Genomic DNA, 15,194 nt, shown 5'->3' on the forward strand with positions numbered 1-15,194 from the left:
TCAGTTGACTTTCACAGAATTATTGGGACAAACCCAGAAAAGGTTTGCGTTGTTCACCTAACATTTCTCAATAATAATTACAAATGTTAGTGCATTTTATCGCATCAATGTTGATTACATAATTGAGGCACAATGTGTTTTTGAATATAATACCCTGAATGAGAAATTTTTATCGTCGAAAATAGAATGTTTAAGATGTTTTCTATAATGTATTACGATGCTGTTGTAACAACTTTATTTCCTTTTCAATATAATTGATTACACAATTTCTGATAGGTCAAAACATGAAACTGTTTGAGATAAAATGAGATGCTAGCATAACAAAGTATGAAATATGGTGTTTAAAATTTTTATTTCATGACATTCAATAGATCACTGATGATGCTGATCGGAGATTGCACTTCAACGAAGAGGATTGTCGGCATCGTTATTCAAGTGTCTGAATGGTCGCAAGGATGTTCAAGTCTTCCGTAGGGATCGTCACGTCCACAGTCGGTGAGTTCGTCCACGTCAGCTAAATTAAATATGTACAAAAGTTAAACGTTCATCATAAATACACATGAAACGAAGAGGGATAAAACAATCATTGATGGAAGTATTAATTAAGTAGGTAAACTGGTCAATGTGATCATAACCGGACTCTCGCATTTCTCTGAAAAAGTACTAAAAAGAACAAGGTCAGGGTCGTCTCTGAAGTCGATTTCTTCGTGATGCTGGTGTCTGCCCAGTTTTCTCTTCTATTTTCCGCCCTATTATACGTAGCCCCTTCGAGGCGAGCTTGTTCAATTTCGCTGGCTGATATTCGCCCTCGATCGGCTTGATATCGTACTGCTGCAGACCATCACCCTTCTCCACCACCGTGCGCGTACCGTACTTCAGGGGAAGGGTAAAGTTTTTCTTGTGCTTCTGCTGGTAAATATCGTAGAACAGGACGGTCAGATTGCCGATGACGTCGTTGGTAGAGGGACTGTACTCCGATCTGGGTAGCGCATCCATATGCTTCTTGATCTGATCGTAAGTGATCGGGTTCGACGAGTCCCCGATGTAGACCGGTTGCTCGCGGAAGGAAGCGGGTTTCCTGGCAGCGCCAACCAGGTCCCCAGTGTACCCTTCGGCCCTATCCACATTTTGATCCGACGGAACACAGTGGCAAACGAATCCTCCCTGATTGGTCAGGAATCCATTTTGCTTTTCTTTTCGCTTGAGCCGGGGCCCGGTCGGTAAACTACGATGGTACGGGGATCTCCGATTTAAACCAGGGCGATTTGGTCGGCGTACTTGCGCTGAGTATTCGCACCGTATGGCATCGTGGGGAAGCTGGATTTTAAAACCATCTTCAATGTGCCGTTTTAATCGTCTTATCCGGTTACGATCACTATCATACGACTCGTTGGAGGTGGTTTTATCTGAAACATTTAAAAGAGTCCGGTTTCGGGAATCCGTTCCCTGCACGTACCGTCTTTGATTACAGTCGCATTGGCAGTCTGTAGCGAATAGAAAGTCGAGATCGACGGTATTAATGTAAGGAAAGTTAGTCTACGCTTCAGCGGAATACTTACGTCGAACAGGATGATCCGCGTATGCCTCCAGTTTCACTTTTTGGCATTTTTTCTCCTTCTTCGGTGCTACGACCTCAAAGTCGTACGTGTCGAAGTTTTCCTCGTAACAATTGCAGGGTTTCTCCACGTCGTAGTGGTACTGATAAGATCTAAAAGAGAGTAGCCATTAGATCACAAACCGCTGCAAGGGCCATTAACGTTATTCGCATACTTCCTGCAGCCTTTTCCGGGCAAAACCTCGACCGCTGCATCCAACCGATCGTAAGTTTCCTTATGGCAGCCCGTGATCTTCTCCACATCGTACTGATATCTGGTAACTTTCCGGCAGCCCGGATCTGGCGGTGCTTCTACATCGAAGTTGTGCCGACAAACGGGACACTCATCGCAGCACTTTTCTTGGGGAAATCCTCTGTTCCTGGCACAATTAAAGCACCCCCTCGGAAAGCCTTCCGATCGTTCCGGCCATAGCAGAAACAACACGGCAGTAGAGAGCACGATCCACGCAAGACACTTCATTTTATAGCTGCACTTTTCGTCGTTAACCTACGAAAAACTTTTAATATTTTTCCGCTCCCCAAAACCTTCGCCAGTGATCGGTGCTCCTTTTAACCATACACTGCCCTTGTAGACACGTTGGCTCCGGAGCACTGTTCCAGAGGAATTGTTGTGGTCTGGTTACGCAAAGCGGTTCTGCCTAGGTCACGTACCTGGTGGTGGCTGGTGTGATTCCGGTGTGTATGAACATACCAACCAACGCGACCACCGCAAGGAAAACATTATTTCAACGAGCAACAATCGAGATTGTTTGCTCGCTTTGCATGGGATGTTTTCGCCACGTTTTTCTTGGATTCCAGCGATGTTGGAAGGAATTTTACTGAGTTCGGCATTTCTGCATAATGTTTATCTGTGCAGGGCGAAAGAAGGCGTCTGCACAACCGTTTTACCGACGGTGAAAGAAATGCGTGCGATAAGCGGATTTCAAATTTCAACGCCCTATTATGTCCAACTGCAGATTACGTTCTTCTCGATAGAAGACAAGAAGCACGGTTGAATCGTGAGACGTGTGGAACTGAGGTTTTTTATTCAAAACATTGAAAATAGACAGCAACAAAAAATAACATAATTTCTACGCTCTATCGTGCAGCAAAACCAATTGTGAGTATTTCATCATTCTTCGAAAATGTTTCAAGCGGTGGATACATAAAAATATTATCAATGTTAAAAAAACTAGTGCCGAGCAAATGATAATTAAGTAACGATTGTTTGGTTTCGTAAAGTGAATATACGAGTTTTGCAAAAAATACTTCGGCCTAAAACTATTTTTTTTTCATTTTTCCATTTACTTTACTTCACTTTACATCAGACCTGGCCGTATTATTTAAAGTAAATTAAATATCTAAAAGTTCAACAAACAAACAAAAATTTACTTAAAGTTGTTTGAATATAAGATAGCTTGATTTAAGTCTTGCAAAGCTCAGTCTTCCTTCGAGACAACATATTTTAAGTATACTTTTTAATTTACTTTAATTAAAAAACTTAAATTTCATGTTCATCTAGATTAGTTCGTTCAAGACCTTTTTGGTTCTAAGCAAATGTTGAAATTATTCTTTTTAAAATAAATTGCCTCAAATTTCATTGCTTTGATGGTTGAATTGGTTTGGTTTTATTTCGACCTTTGATTAATAAATAACAGCCAATTACCAAATATTCCGGCTACTTGCAGCATCATAAAATCACGTACCGTGTGAAGCCTTAGAATGGATTTCCAATCTATTTCAATGATAACGATTTTTAGAAGTGAGTGAGAAACATTGAAAAAATGTTGTTTCCATTTAACAACGAAATAATCATCTGAAGTCCGTTCATATGCATAACACTTATCTTCGGATGAGTACTGGTCGGATTATGAGTCTTCGGACACTTTTACAATCATTCTCCGTTTTACAAAAAAGTCTGGATTTATACAGGACTCAGTTTTTATTGATTGCTTCTTGGCACTATGTACAAACACGTTTGCACCGCTAATGAATCAATCCTACGATTAGTAAAGAATATCACAACTTAACCCGCACAAATCGTCCCTTAACGCTCCGTTCCCTAAACGACGAGCGTAGATTCAGCAGCACCCGGCGAGCGAATCGACCTGGAGTTTCTGTTAGCAAATGGACACTCGTACTCCTCATAGTCATCCTCGTAGCTGTCGTACTTCTTCGGGCAGTCACAAGTGTTCTTCGACTTCATACACTTGGAGCAGTGCTTAACCGGTGGCTCAGTGGAAAAGTCCTCCTCCGTTTCGTCAACTTCCTCCGTACTATCGCGATCCTGGCAATGGTCACAGGCCGGCCCATCTTGTCGTAGGACGTCAAACTTTGGTTCCCGACGTTCAACCTTTCCGTAGCAGAGGTCACAGTAGCTGTCCTCCTTCGGATGGCACGGTGCGCCCTCGGTTTCCTCCGATGAGTACATCCGATAGTGGACGCGCTTCCGCTGTGCCGGCTTCAGCTCAACCACGTGCAGGTGGTTTTTGTGCAGGCGCTCTTCGTCGATACCTTCCCGCTTTTGAGCAGGTGGTGGCGTTACTGGACGCCCATGAACGTACAGATGCGTTTCAGGAATGTCTTTCTTGTTGGCGTATTCGATCGCCAGCAGTCGGCTAATGATATCGGCCGGATACTTCCTGCAGAAGAGAGCCAGTGGAAAAACAGACAATAAAAACATTTAGACTCAGAGATATTTAAACACCATCTCCTGTGCGGGCTTCCTTACCTCTTGACTTTATGTTCCGGTTGATCGAAGCCGCACTCACAGGATCGAGACTTTGCAAACTTTGGTTCACAATTCTCGGGTGCCAGCGGACGGATGCGATACTCCTGCTCGCACGAGCAGACGTCGGGTTTCGGTTTCAGCTCAAGCGGTCGAGTGACATTGCACTTTTTTTTCTTATAAAACGGAAACGGTTGAGCTGGAGGCCCACGTGCTATCTCCAAATTACATTCACATTCGTTGCTCTTACACTTATTGCACTTTGCATCCACGATGGCGCACAGTGCCAGAATGCACACCAGCGCGATGGAAAATCTCATGATGATGAGCCACTGCAAACTAACCCCTGTTTAACACTTGACCGCCAAAACGACTGATGGAGATGTACCACCATAAGGCACGTTTTATACCTTTATCCAATCGCCTACGAGTAGCTGCGTTATGTTCATGCTTGGCGCCACGTTCGTGTGTTGTGCTGCTCGACTCTTTACCCAAGGTCACCGGCCGATGTTCCAGGGGTTCGACGTAGCCGAATGACCAGACGGCGACGTGCCTTCGGGTGCCAGCAACTGTACCAGCGTTATCGTGGTTCTGTCATACTCTAGCACAAACTGTTGTTATTTCATCCAAATTGTTTCCTCCCTGTTTTGCCGCACATGATGGAAACAACCAAACAAATTTCGAAGACAGTTCCGAAGCCTTTACCCTAAGTCGGTAGGTTTACCGGAACCAATTTTTGCACCTCATCCGTGACTCGGTAGACACAAATATTACGATTCATCCAATTTCTAAACCACTGTATATTACATTTTTTTAAATTTAGTTTAAGATAAACCAGCTATTTAAAATTTAAACTCGAATACATCCATGAACGGGAAGGAAGCACTCAACGGATCTAACACATCTACCAGGTAACAAACGGCACCGGCTAATCCTTCGTACAGACTGAACGGTCGATCTGGTGTGAGCAAGTGTTTCGAAAAAATATCCGTCGTTAGAAACTCTACAAACCTTGCGGCACGGTACAAGTACAACTTTTCCAAGGTTAAGCGATACATCAGAAGAAAAGCGTATCCGTTCCCGCACACCCCGTGGCAAATTTTCGGTCCTTTACGCAGTAAGCCACGTTGCCAGATACGATCGGCCAGCTTCCGACATGCCTTGAGATATTTTTCCTCCTTGTAAATAAGGTATGCTTTCGCAAAGAGATAGATTGCACCACCGGAACCATGGCACCAGTGTACGAGCATTCTATCCGAATCAAACCTCGTTGGCAAATCGCCATCCTTAGTAAGCAGCGATAATATGCTGTCAAGTGTATTCTTGATATCGGCTTGCCTCGATGTTGAAATATTGTAATGTCCCGTTTCATTTTCACAAAACCAAGGGGAATCTAGTAGAGCATGTAAAATGGCACTGACTCCATGGGCCGCTCCGAGGTATTCTTTACCGTGATATTCGTACATTAACGGCGATGTGTGTTTGATTGCCTTGGCGTAGGTTCGACCACGCTTAAGAAGTGCCTCGCAGATGTCTTCTATTACATTCCGTTGGATTGGTTTTGGTTCAATACATTGATTCAGCCAATAAACGCCGTGAAGGTAACCAGCTCTTCCTACCAGCACCTCATCCGCAATGCTCGCATCGGGTTTGGCACACGCGGGGTAGCCTTTCAGAAACTCATCTATGTCCTTCTGCAAGATCTGCTCTTTTCCCATGTCGTATGAAATGACAGCTGAAACAGCGGCTATTCCCGCATTTCCGCACAAAAACGCTACCCGACTTTTGGAGCTGCTTGCCTTTGGCAAAGCCGAGGCAAGTTCCTTCGCATGGGAAATATATTTTAAAGCATATTCTAAGCAAGGGAACAGGCGTTTCGTTTCATTTGACCGGGAGAGCCTCCAGAACATAAATGCGATTCCTAATGTAAAATGAGAGTCAATCATCAGTGTGTTTTGCACAATTTCGGTTTGGTAAGAACACCGTAATTGTTACCTGCTTCACCCACGTACAAATCTTCGCGCTCTGCACCGGCATTGGTTAAGATAAGTTTAACGTATTTCTTTATCAAATCTAACACTGTCACTCGCGGAATCAAATCCTTCTCTGTTGGTCCGTGTACATTTTCACAATAATCTTGAAAAGGATTAGTAAAATATCTTTCTTTTTGGGACATGTTGCAGCTGTAGAATACCGTGATTGTTTACAAACATTCGCGATTGGTAGTTGTGTTTCCGACAAGGTTCCTCCCAAGGTTAATTTATATACAGTGATTAGAAAGGTAAACACGACGCCATCTACGGATATTGGAATTATTGATAACTTAAACAATTATCCAGAAAACAACGTTTTAATTCAACTCTATAACAATTAACAGTTGTTATAGTACACGTAAAGATTAATCAGCTGTTACCAACCATATGAATCCAATACAAATTTGCTTCGTAGAACAAACAATACGAAAAAGTGATTAAGTTTTGATAATTATATTTCTTGATTAAAACCTATGAAAATGTTACATAAACTTCACATATATTTAATTGAATTACCATATTGGATTGCAATTTCAAGGGAAATTCGTATCTGGGCTCTACACCAACCGTCGAATCGAATCTCAAAATTGGTTCCTGTTTTGGATTCAGCAATATCAAGGTAAAGAGACACAACAAGCTGAATCGATTGGTCCAACCTCTTGAAGCAAGAGTAAATAGTAACCTTGGCGTTAATAACATAAACATGCACGTCAGAATTGATGACAACTTTGCTCTGCAATTCGTGCTTTAAATATAAAAGTTTAGGTGATGTCGTGGTTCCAAGACCTGGCCGGAAGGGCCGAAAACATTCTCACCAAGATTGATCAGAATGCAGCCACTGTGCTACAGACCCGACCCGATTCTGATGATGTGGATACCCCGTTGCTGGAGGTCAGTGTCGCAAGCGAGACTACTGCACCGAAACCAGCCAAACCGAGGATTGTGTCGACAGGTTCGATACTTTCGGTGAAAAACTCCAAGGGAATGACACGGTCTGCCTCGAATTCCTCCTACGAACGCAACATCGACGAAAACATCGAAACATTGTCCTCGAAGTCGGAAAAGCAAAACTTTTCCGATACTTCCTCAAGGCGCAGCTCGCTGAACTCGAAGAAAGATGGGACCGTCATTGATATGAGTGCTGTGATGTCTAACAATGCCACCGTACCCGCTCTCGACCCTGGCTATTCCGTTGAAAAAGAACTAGCGGCTATGAAAATCATCTTGGCGGAGGTTAAATCCGAGAGGGACGAGTTGAAAAGCGAACTAGACAATGCCATGTCACTATTGAGCAACGGTGAGGCAGAGGCTAAATTGTTGGACCTGGAGGCATTGTGCCAGAGTTTGGCGGACGAGAAAAATGATTTGGCCACCAAGTTGCTGGGTATTGAAGAGTCAAACAGCAAGTATGTGAAATCCATTTCCGAGCTTGAGTCCACTGTGGCAAAACACATACAGAGTGAACAGGAGCTGAGTGCCAAACTAGAGACCACAAAGCTAGAGGCGGAAAATACGCTTTCAGAACTGCAGCAGTATCGTATACGTGCACATGCTACACTGCAGTTAAAGGAAAAAACGATTGAACAATTGAAGGAACAGATCACTGCCATTAGCAGTGGAGGAAATTCAGACCCGGACGTAGCTACGGTGAGCAACTCAGAGCAGATTCTACAGATAGAACTGGAGCAGACGCGACAGGAAAAGACTAACTTGCTGGAAGAGCTGAATGCTCTTAACGAACGTACGAAGCAACGGGAAACCCAATGGATAGGTGTAGAGGAAAAACTAAAACTGACGCTGCAAGGCCTTGAACAGAAGGTCCTACAATTGGAGCAGCAATTGTCGTGCGAGACAGATAAAATGCTACAATTGCAAGATGATTTCAAAATCAAACAAAAGGAGCTTTTGTCGGCCCGCGAGGAGATGGTCAAACAACGGACTAGCTTTACATTCCGCCTGCATGAAAAGTAAGTGGACGCCAAAAACAGTTATGAAAATTATTTATTTTTTTTCACTTTGTAGGGAGTCAGAAATAACCAAGCTTAGACATAAATTGCACACCCGGCCGGGCAGCCCCCCGACTGATCTAGAAGATCGATTGACATCATTAACGCAATCATTGGTTCAGAAGCAAACTGCCTTGGAGTCGATTACCGCGGAAAAAAATGCTCTTCGGATACAGCTGGAAAAATTAGAGGTAAACATTCATGCTTTTCCGAGTGACCCGTGAGAAACCATAATGTTTTTTTCTTTTATTTTAGAACCAGTACCGCAGCACAGCATCGCAGGTTAGACAACAGAAGGCAGTCTATTTGAACAGCAATGTGACCGACGATGGTAGGAATTGTCCAGTAAGCTTATGGCATGCCACTCTGAATATTTTTTTTTCAATTGTATTCCACAGCCAAATCGCAGGTTCCGAATTTTATGGTTGAAAATCCGTTTGATAACAACGTTGCTCGAAGAATGAAACGGGCGTATTCGTCGCTAGACTCCATCGGGATTAGGTTGGGCGTGTTTCTTCGGCGCAATCCGGTGATTCGCATCCTTGTGATCGTTTACGTGGCTGTGCTTCATCTGTGGGTCATGTTTGTGCTTTTGTCTTCCACACCGACGTAAATTTAAACAAATCATGTCCTAAACCCTTATTGCATGTAAACAAGATTATACAGATAATCATAAATTAATGTGATGCAAGTTGGGGTATTTTAAACTATAGATCACGGAACGTGCAAATGCAAATAAACATTTTAATGGTACAATCGTAAAGTTTGTCTCAATTTTGTTCTTGTTGGGACTGTTCTACAAAAAAAAACAATGTTTTCATTCTTATATCGCCAACAACTCTCCCACTGTGCGGAAATGCAATTCGGTCGAATCAAACGTCATCCAAGTCATCTGGGGCAGAAAGAAGGTAAACAACAACAAACCGCACAGTCGCGATCAATTTCAGTGAAAATTTACAATGGATTTCGATAGTCCGGATTGTGTGGAAAAGGATTTTCCCGGTTTGTACGCGTCGGAAGCCGGTGGTAAAAGCAAAAAGGATGAGAAAGACTGTACGTGTCCCGGTGAAGTGCAATTTCCTTCGCACCGTCCATTCAGGTGGCAAAACGGTTATTGATGTTTTCTCTGCTACATTCAACAGTTAGTGACGCTGATCCGGAGAAGGTGAGCAAAAAGGAGCTTCTCATAGGCCGCAGGAAGGATAAGAAGGAAAAGAAAACGGCCTACGCCACGCTGGAGGGGGAAAGCTCACCGGAGGAGGAGCTCGAAACAAAGTAAGCTGCTAGCACCTTTCGGTTGGTGGTGCGATGTGGGCATATCGGTGCATCGGTTCGTCACCAACCGCTGCTCAGTCGCAATTGCATTCCGCTCAACACATACACCAACCGATGCTTCGCTCAAACGGGGCTAGTGTGTGAACATGTGGAGTAAATCAATGTTTCTCTTTGGCAGGAGTCCGTCGAAGACGAAAAAATCGAAAACGTTCAAGTTCCCGTCGAAGAGCAAGGAAAAGAGGGAAAAATCTCGCGAAAAGGAAAAATCGGAACCAGTGAAGCTGGACGACAGCCTCAAGGTGCCGGAAAAGAGTGAAAAAGAAAAGGACAAGGACAAGAAAAAGGACAAGGAGAAGAAGGAGAAGGAGAAGAAAGACAAATCGAAGGATAAGAAGGAGAAAAAACTGAAACAGGGAAGCGTCAGCGAGGAAGTGCTCGAGCTCGGCGATGCGCAACCCATCTTCGGCGTGTCGCTTGGGTTGGCCACCGAACGGAGCCGCTGCCATGACGGCATCAATCTGCCGCTGGTCGTACGCGACTGTATCGATTTTCTGCAGGAGCACGGTCTACAGAGCGAGCAAATCTACAAGGTTGAAGCCGTAAAAACTAAGCTCCAGCAGCTTAAGAAGACGTACAACAATCGCGAGGGCAGCTGCGTCGGCGAGATGGACGTACCGATTGCTTGCGGTTTGCTGAAGATGTTTTTGCGCGAACTTCCCGAGCCGATCCTCACGACCGATCTGTCGTCGCGGTTCGAGGAGGTCGCCTCACACTCGCAAGTGTCGCAGCAGGAACAGGAGCTGGTGAGTCTGGTGGAGCAACTGCCCAGCTGCAACCAAACGCTGCTCTCGTGGATGTTTATGCACTTGGATGCGGTAACGCAGAATGAAGATTTCACCAAGATGAACGCCCAGAACATTGCGATGCTTTTGAGTCCCACACTGCAGATGTCCCACCGGTTGTTCGTGGCGATTCTGTGCCACTGCAGTACGCTGTTCGCAGACACTACCTTGCACAAGTAAGTAACATCACTTCTGCGGTAAGACAGGAACGATATGCACGATCAGGCGGATAGATAAAATGTGTCCCAATTCAGACTCAAACAAACAGGAGATAAGCGACGGATGATATCAAGTGCACGATCTATTTGATGAACAGTTTCATTGAAAACGTCACACGGAAGATATCGCAGGGCCAACAAGCATTCTATTCGTACTGGAACATGATGAAGAAAACGAGACTTAAATTGTTGTCTAGTTTTTTACTAAAGTACTGTCGGCAAAATTAGAATGAAGTAACTCAGATTATTTTATTGTTTCGTTAAACTGTATCGTTGTTTTTTTCGTTTTAGATACGTGCCACCAATAACTGCTTCTAGTCCCAACCTACCGGAGACGCCCGAGGAAATTTCCGTTGAGCTGAAGAAACAGGAAAGCTTGTTAGCTCAAATTCACGCCGAAATGAATGCTGGCTTTGTAACTAAGAAGCGTGAAGAACAACTTTGGGAGGTACAACGTATTATTACGCAACTAAAGGTGAGCTTATTTTCAAGGTTGTCTCCAGCAGAGGAACCCCTTCACGTGTGTGTTTGTACAGCTTGCACCATCTAACTCACGGTTCGGTACACCTTTGTATCTCTTCACACAGCGCAAGCTACGGGCGTTCGAGAAGAAATCAGATTGCGTTCAGAAAAGCATGGACGACACAGTCGATGGGGACATCTCGATTGATCTGAACCTGCAGAAGGCCAAATTCTCGTGCTCCGATGACGAATCGTCCATCAAGACGGTGACGGCCATTTCAACCGAATCGGCTACCAATACGGAAACGAAAAACACTCCACAGGAAACACCCGACGAGTCGGGTACCGTGGAGACCAAACCGACCTTACCGGATTCTCCCGAAACCACCACCACCACCAGCGCCACTATGAAGATCGATGGCGCAGCTGTGGTGAACGCTTCCGTTACGGAGGTGCCAAAAGTAAGCGACAAGGTGACCGTAACGGACAACGGGTTTCTACTCCTGCCACAAAATCATCCCGAGTACCTGACGTTGATCCGGCTGCAGCTGGAAAACCAGGAGCTGATGAACTGGAAGGCGCAGTTGCAGGCCCGCATCCAAACGGAACGGAATGAGATTGTCAAGATGAAGAAACTGCTCGTGACGGACGGCAGTGCGCAAGGTGGTGTCGGTACTGTGGACAGATCCATCACGGCTAGCGATGAGTACGCAAATTTGGTTGGGCATTACATGAAGGAGAATGCGCTGCTGGAACAGAAGCGCCAAATGCTCGCGAAAGAAATATTCGACGAAAACAAGAATCTGATACAAATGCAGGTAGAATTGGCGCTTAATCGGTATAAGATATAGGCAGCTATCCCTCATAGCGTCATACTAGACGATATAGGTTGCTCTCTCGAAAAACGCAAACGACATGGAAGATAAATGTGATCGTCTGAGGATCACCTCGCGAGGTTGCGGCAAAGATAACGAATGATCATATTTAGCTGTAAATCGATCGATTTAAGTACGTTATTACCAAGAAAACTCAATCTCTGTTGCATAGTATTTGATTGAATAAAATTCATCCTAAAAATAAGCTTGTTACATTAAAATAACAACAAAAATATTTTACCGTATTTACGCATAATCTACGCACAATTGGTCCCATTTTAAAGTTTCGGTTTACTTTAAAAATAACGTTGTGTTGTTTGTTAATGTGTTGTAGAAGCTTTGGAAAATTTATACTATGTACGATCGCATTGAAAATGTGTGCGAAATTCAATGTCACTTATTCAGACGATTTTCTTTTTTCTTCAAACCACAAAGTCAGTTAGAGCATATTGCCTCTAACAATACGGCAACGCCCGTAATACCAGAATAAATAAATAAATAAATAAATAAATAAATTTTCTGTTTTCACGTTTAACCAAACCGGAGAATGTATTGATCACAGAAACTAAACGGAGGCTTGGAATACATTTAAATATAATTGCCTAATTTGTAATTGAACATGGACAGAAAAGAAAACGAAGTGAGCAATTCGTGGATGGGTATGCTTATTTCCTTTCAAAGACCCGGTAGATATTAAGTTAAACCAAAAATTGGTCTCCAAGCTGTGTTAAGTTCTAGCGTACTTCCGCTTCAACAATACCCATCAATTTAAGCATGTAAAACCAATAATGAAATGTACTGACTGTAATAATGAAATAAATGAAAAGTGGACTAAATGTGCTTCAAAGTCATATGACTTATGGTTACTCATCCTATCGTTTCTCTTTGAAAATCTACTCACTGTACTGAGACGTGAGCAGTAAGCCCATGGCTCATTGCGTCTCGTGACGATGCAACTTGTACTTCCCCTAGATTTACCAAGGGCACAGCAAATATGTGCTTTTCGGTTGGAAAACATGGAAAAAATTATGCGCGCGCATAAAATAAAATTTTTGTTGAAGTATGCATGAATGAGCGACGGATAAATAGGATGAGGTGCGTGCTGTTTTTTTTGTTTGTGGAACCTGCGTAGATTTTGTACTTTGAAGATAAATTTACAAAGTGTTTTCATGTTGTAGAATCTCTTTTACGTTACTGTGTCTGGAAGGTTTTTAACTTTTTCATATTTGATCGGTTTATTAAATTTTGTGATTTAAAAAATCATCATCATCAATCAATTACCAATGTTACTAAGCCTCCTTATGGTCGCATTCGTTCGCGCGAACATCAGATGATGACATTCAGTCTGTCGGTGGATGTTTTGCATTCCTCGGGGGTGGATTTCCCGTTGATGGATGTCCTGGCGAGCAGCGACATGCACCCGTATCCGGTATGATCGTACATCTACGAAGCACTCATCAAATCCGTCCTTGCCCTTCTCCAGCGTTCGCTCGCAGTGTGCGATGCCACCAGAAAATAAACGCCAAAATATCCTTCGATGAGGATTTCCTCTCCAATCGCTGGACGAATGAGTGACACACATCAATGCGGCGCATATGCAGCACCTTCGGAACCACCACCACCACCACCACAATGGAGATGCACTTACATTGCACGAGCTCGGTTATCCTTCGAGGGCGAAATGTCCTTGCGCGCGCGAATGGCAAATCGTATCGCGCGAGTGGGAGACAAAATAAAAATTGCGTGTATGCGTGCGTGCGGGCGTCCGTTTCGGTCGCGTGTGTGGTTGTCGGCGGTAGGAAAAGGAAAAAAAAGGATATCAACCAGGACGAGACAGCATGGAAAGTACGAGGGTGTGTGTATATGTGTTTATCGAGAAGCAGAGAGAGAGGGACAAAGAAGCAGCTGAGCGAATGTGGCTGAGGAGGATGGAAAAATTACAAAACATTTCGGTTTCGGAAAAAAGAAAATTTTTAGCAAAAGAACTTTGGCCGGGTGTATGCGTGTTGTGTGTGTATATGAGTGTGTGGGCCACACTGCGTTGTCATCATGCTCGTTGTCGCCATTTCACCCCAAGCAGGCCTCGCGGGTGCCTCTTTCGGGTTTTGCATCTCGTTCGTACCAACACGCGCCCACCTCTCTCCCTCACATCCACCCTCGCTTCGTCCCCTCAAAGCCTCCCTTCACCCTGGCCGCGTTGCCATGTGTCCAGCGTGCGCTTGCTGGGTTCGTGCTGCGTGTGGGGTGAATTTTCGGGGGATGCGATGAAGGTCCCCGTTTTCCTTTTCAGGGGTGTTTTTTTTCCTTCTTTTTTTTTCGGTTGGTCGGCCCTTCGGCGTCGTGTCGCGCACTCGGTGCTCAGTGCAGTCGCTCCCGACGTCTATTTGGCACTGCGTGGCGGTCTGGCCCGGCTGCCTGCGAACCCGGTGGGTTAGTCTGTAAAAAAGTCGCGTCCGAAGCGGTAGCCTCCGGAACGGCGCGTGTAGCCCGGCTACCAGCACCATCTCACACGAGCGAGACGGGATTTTTTTGTTTCGAATAAGAAGAAAAAAAATTACACACACACCCACACAGACGAGGGTGCGCGCGTCCTGGGGCAGGAACACAACACCCAAGAAAGAATCGCGGTCCTGCGGTGCGGACGATGGATGTGTCGAAATGATTAGTTAGGTGTTTTATCGTTGTGAAGTTTTCTGTAAGTTTTCCGGCTCCAAAGCCGGGCGGCCCACAGGAAGGGCCCGGTGTCGGGTGCAAAGTTTTATTGCCGCTCAAGAATGATACGCTCACGCACCTTCACGGGAGATGCACGCACGTTTCCGGACAATTGGTGACAAAGTGGCTCGCGGTAGCAGCAGCAGGAAAATTGGAAAATTTCAAAGAGTCCTGGTGAACGTTTTCCAGTCACAGGTGGAATCCTTTCCGATCGTGTCTAAAGTATCCGTGTTCGTGAGATGAATAAAAATAAAGAGATGTTAAAGTGCACGGTTAAATAAGTCACAAAGTACTGGATACTCTCGAAGCGAGCAAACTGGCCAGTTGGGATAAAGGACACCGTTTGCGCTTGAAATTGTGCGAAAGTGCGGAACCTGTTCAGTGTCAGCGTCTTCTGTGTGAAAGTTCAACCTGTGGGTTTCCGGGTTGTTTTGTTGCTGTTGCTGGGC

The 15,194-nt window shown here is 44.5% G+C and overlaps 6 protein-coding genes across 8 annotated transcripts in view; 2 read left to right on the plus strand and 4 right to left on the minus strand.

Moving 5' to 3' along the window:
• Positions 1-15,194, minus strand: part of LOC131271648 (KAT8 regulatory NSL complex subunit 3) — a 259,954-nt gene that overhangs the window by 30,217 nt on the left and 214,543 nt on the right. The window lies entirely within an intron of this gene.
• LOC131261482 (uncharacterized) lies at positions 679-2,075 on the minus strand. Its single transcript, XM_058263530.1, has 3 exons — positions 1,771-2,075; positions 1,560-1,708; positions 679-1,484 (listed from the first exon to the last, which is right to left on the minus strand). The coding sequence occupies exons 1-3, from the start codon at positions 2,073-2,075 to the stop codon at positions 679-681; spliced, it is 1,260 nt and encodes a 419-aa protein (XP_058119513.1).
• Positions 3,534-4,792, minus strand: LOC131271662 (uncharacterized). The gene is made up of 3 exons (XM_058273167.1): positions 4,733-4,792; positions 4,326-4,654; positions 3,534-4,236 (listed from the first exon to the last, which is right to left on the minus strand). The coding sequence occupies exons 1-3, from the start codon at positions 4,769-4,771 to the stop codon at positions 3,657-3,659; spliced, it is 948 nt and encodes a 315-aa protein (XP_058129150.1). The 5' UTR covers positions 4,772-4,792; the 3' UTR covers positions 3,534-3,656.
• LOC131261490 (lanC-like protein 3 homolog) lies at positions 5,105-6,498 on the minus strand. The gene is made up of 2 exons (XM_058263542.1): positions 6,318-6,498; positions 5,105-6,243 (listed from the first exon to the last, which is right to left on the minus strand). Exons 1-2 carry the CDS (start codon positions 6,496-6,498, stop codon positions 5,165-5,167), a joined length of 1,260 nt encoding a protein of 419 aa, XP_058119525.1. The 3' UTR covers positions 5,105-5,164.
• On the plus strand, positions 7,070-9,118 carry LOC131271658 (golgin-84). The gene is made up of 4 exons (XM_058273160.1): positions 7,070-8,322; positions 8,378-8,552; positions 8,617-8,692; positions 8,760-9,118. The coding sequence occupies exons 1-4, from the start codon at positions 7,124-7,126 to the stop codon at positions 8,972-8,974; spliced, it is 1,665 nt and encodes a 554-aa protein (XP_058129143.1). The 5' UTR covers positions 7,070-7,123; the 3' UTR covers positions 8,975-9,118.
• On the plus strand, positions 9,268-12,859 carry LOC131271655 (ralA-binding protein 1). 3 transcript variants are annotated; one of them, XM_058273156.1, is made up of 5 exons: positions 9,268-9,420; positions 9,504-9,636; positions 9,815-10,654; positions 10,988-11,171; positions 11,284-12,859. In XM_058273156.1, the coding sequence occupies exons 1-5, from the start codon at positions 9,321-9,323 to the stop codon at positions 12,007-12,009; spliced, it is 1,983 nt and encodes a 660-aa protein (XP_058129139.1). In that variant the 5' UTR covers positions 9,268-9,320; the 3' UTR covers positions 12,010-12,859. The 3 variants fall into 3 exon arrangements, with proteins under 3 accessions (XP_058129139.1, XP_058129140.1, XP_058129138.1); XM_058273157.1 differs by having other exon boundaries at positions 9,818-10,654; XM_058273155.1 differs by having other exon boundaries at positions 9,268-9,414; positions 11,284-12,858.

Source organism: Anopheles coustani, chromosome 3 (assembly GCF_943734705.1).
Source record: "Anopheles coustani chromosome 3, idAnoCousDA_361_x.2, whole genome shotgun sequence".
Taxonomy (NCBI): Eukaryota; Metazoa; Arthropoda; class Insecta; order Diptera; family Culicidae; genus Anopheles; species Anopheles coustani.

Bases quoted from the DNA above. Each gene is read 5' to 3' on its own strand.
- LOC131261482 (XM_058263530.1), bottom strand. From the start codon at position 2,075: ATGAAGTGTCTTGCGTGGATCGTGCTCTCTACTGCCGTGTTGTTTCTG. The intron at 1,709-1,770 runs GTATGCGAATAA...ACTCTCTTTTAG, and splicing joins CCCGGAAAAGGCTGCAGGAA to ATCTTATCAGTACCACTACG. The intron at 1,485-1,559 runs GTAAGTATTCCG...TATTCGCTACAG, and splicing joins CGCGGATCATCCTGTTCGAC to ACTGCCAATGCGACTGTAAT.
- LOC131271662 (XM_058273167.1), bottom strand. From the start codon at position 4,771: ATGAACATAACGCAGCTACTCGTAGGCGATTGGATAAAG. The intron at 4,655-4,732 runs GTATAAAACGTG...GTTAGTTTGCAG, and splicing joins TCGTAGGCGATTGGATAAAG to TGGCTCATCATCATGAGATT. The intron at 4,237-4,325 runs GTAAGGAAGCCC...TCTCTTCTGCAG, and splicing joins CCGGAACATAAAGTCAAGAG to GAAGTATCCGGCCGATATCA.
- LOC131261490 (XM_058263542.1), bottom strand. From the start codon at position 6,498: ATGTCCCAAAAAGAAAGATATTTTACTAATCCTTTTCAAGATTATTGT. The intron at 6,244-6,317 runs GTAACAATTACG...ATTTTACATTAG, and splicing joins TTTGTACGTGGGTGAAGCAG to GAATCGCATTTATGTTCTGG.
- LOC131271658 (XM_058273160.1), top strand. From the start codon at position 7,124: ATGTCGTGGTTCCAAGACCTGGCCGGAAGGGCCGAAAACATTCTCACC. The intron at 8,323-8,377 runs GTAAGTGGACGC...TTCACTTTGTAG, and splicing joins ACATTCCGCCTGCATGAAAA to GGAGTCAGAAATAACCAAGC. The intron at 8,553-8,616 runs GTAAACATTCAT...CTTTTATTTTAG, and splicing joins TACAGCTGGAAAAATTAGAG to AACCAGTACCGCAGCACAGC.
- LOC131271655 (XM_058273156.1), top strand. From the start codon at position 9,321: ATGGATTTCGATAGTCCGGATTGTGTGGAAAAGGATTTTCCCGGTTTG. The intron at 9,637-9,814 runs GTAAGCTGCTAG...TCTCTTTGGCAG, and splicing joins GAGGAGGAGCTCGAAACAAA to GAGTCCGTCGAAGACGAAAA. The intron at 11,172-11,283 runs GTGAGCTTATTT...CTCTTCACACAG, and splicing joins GTATTATTACGCAACTAAAG to CGCAAGCTACGGGCGTTCGA.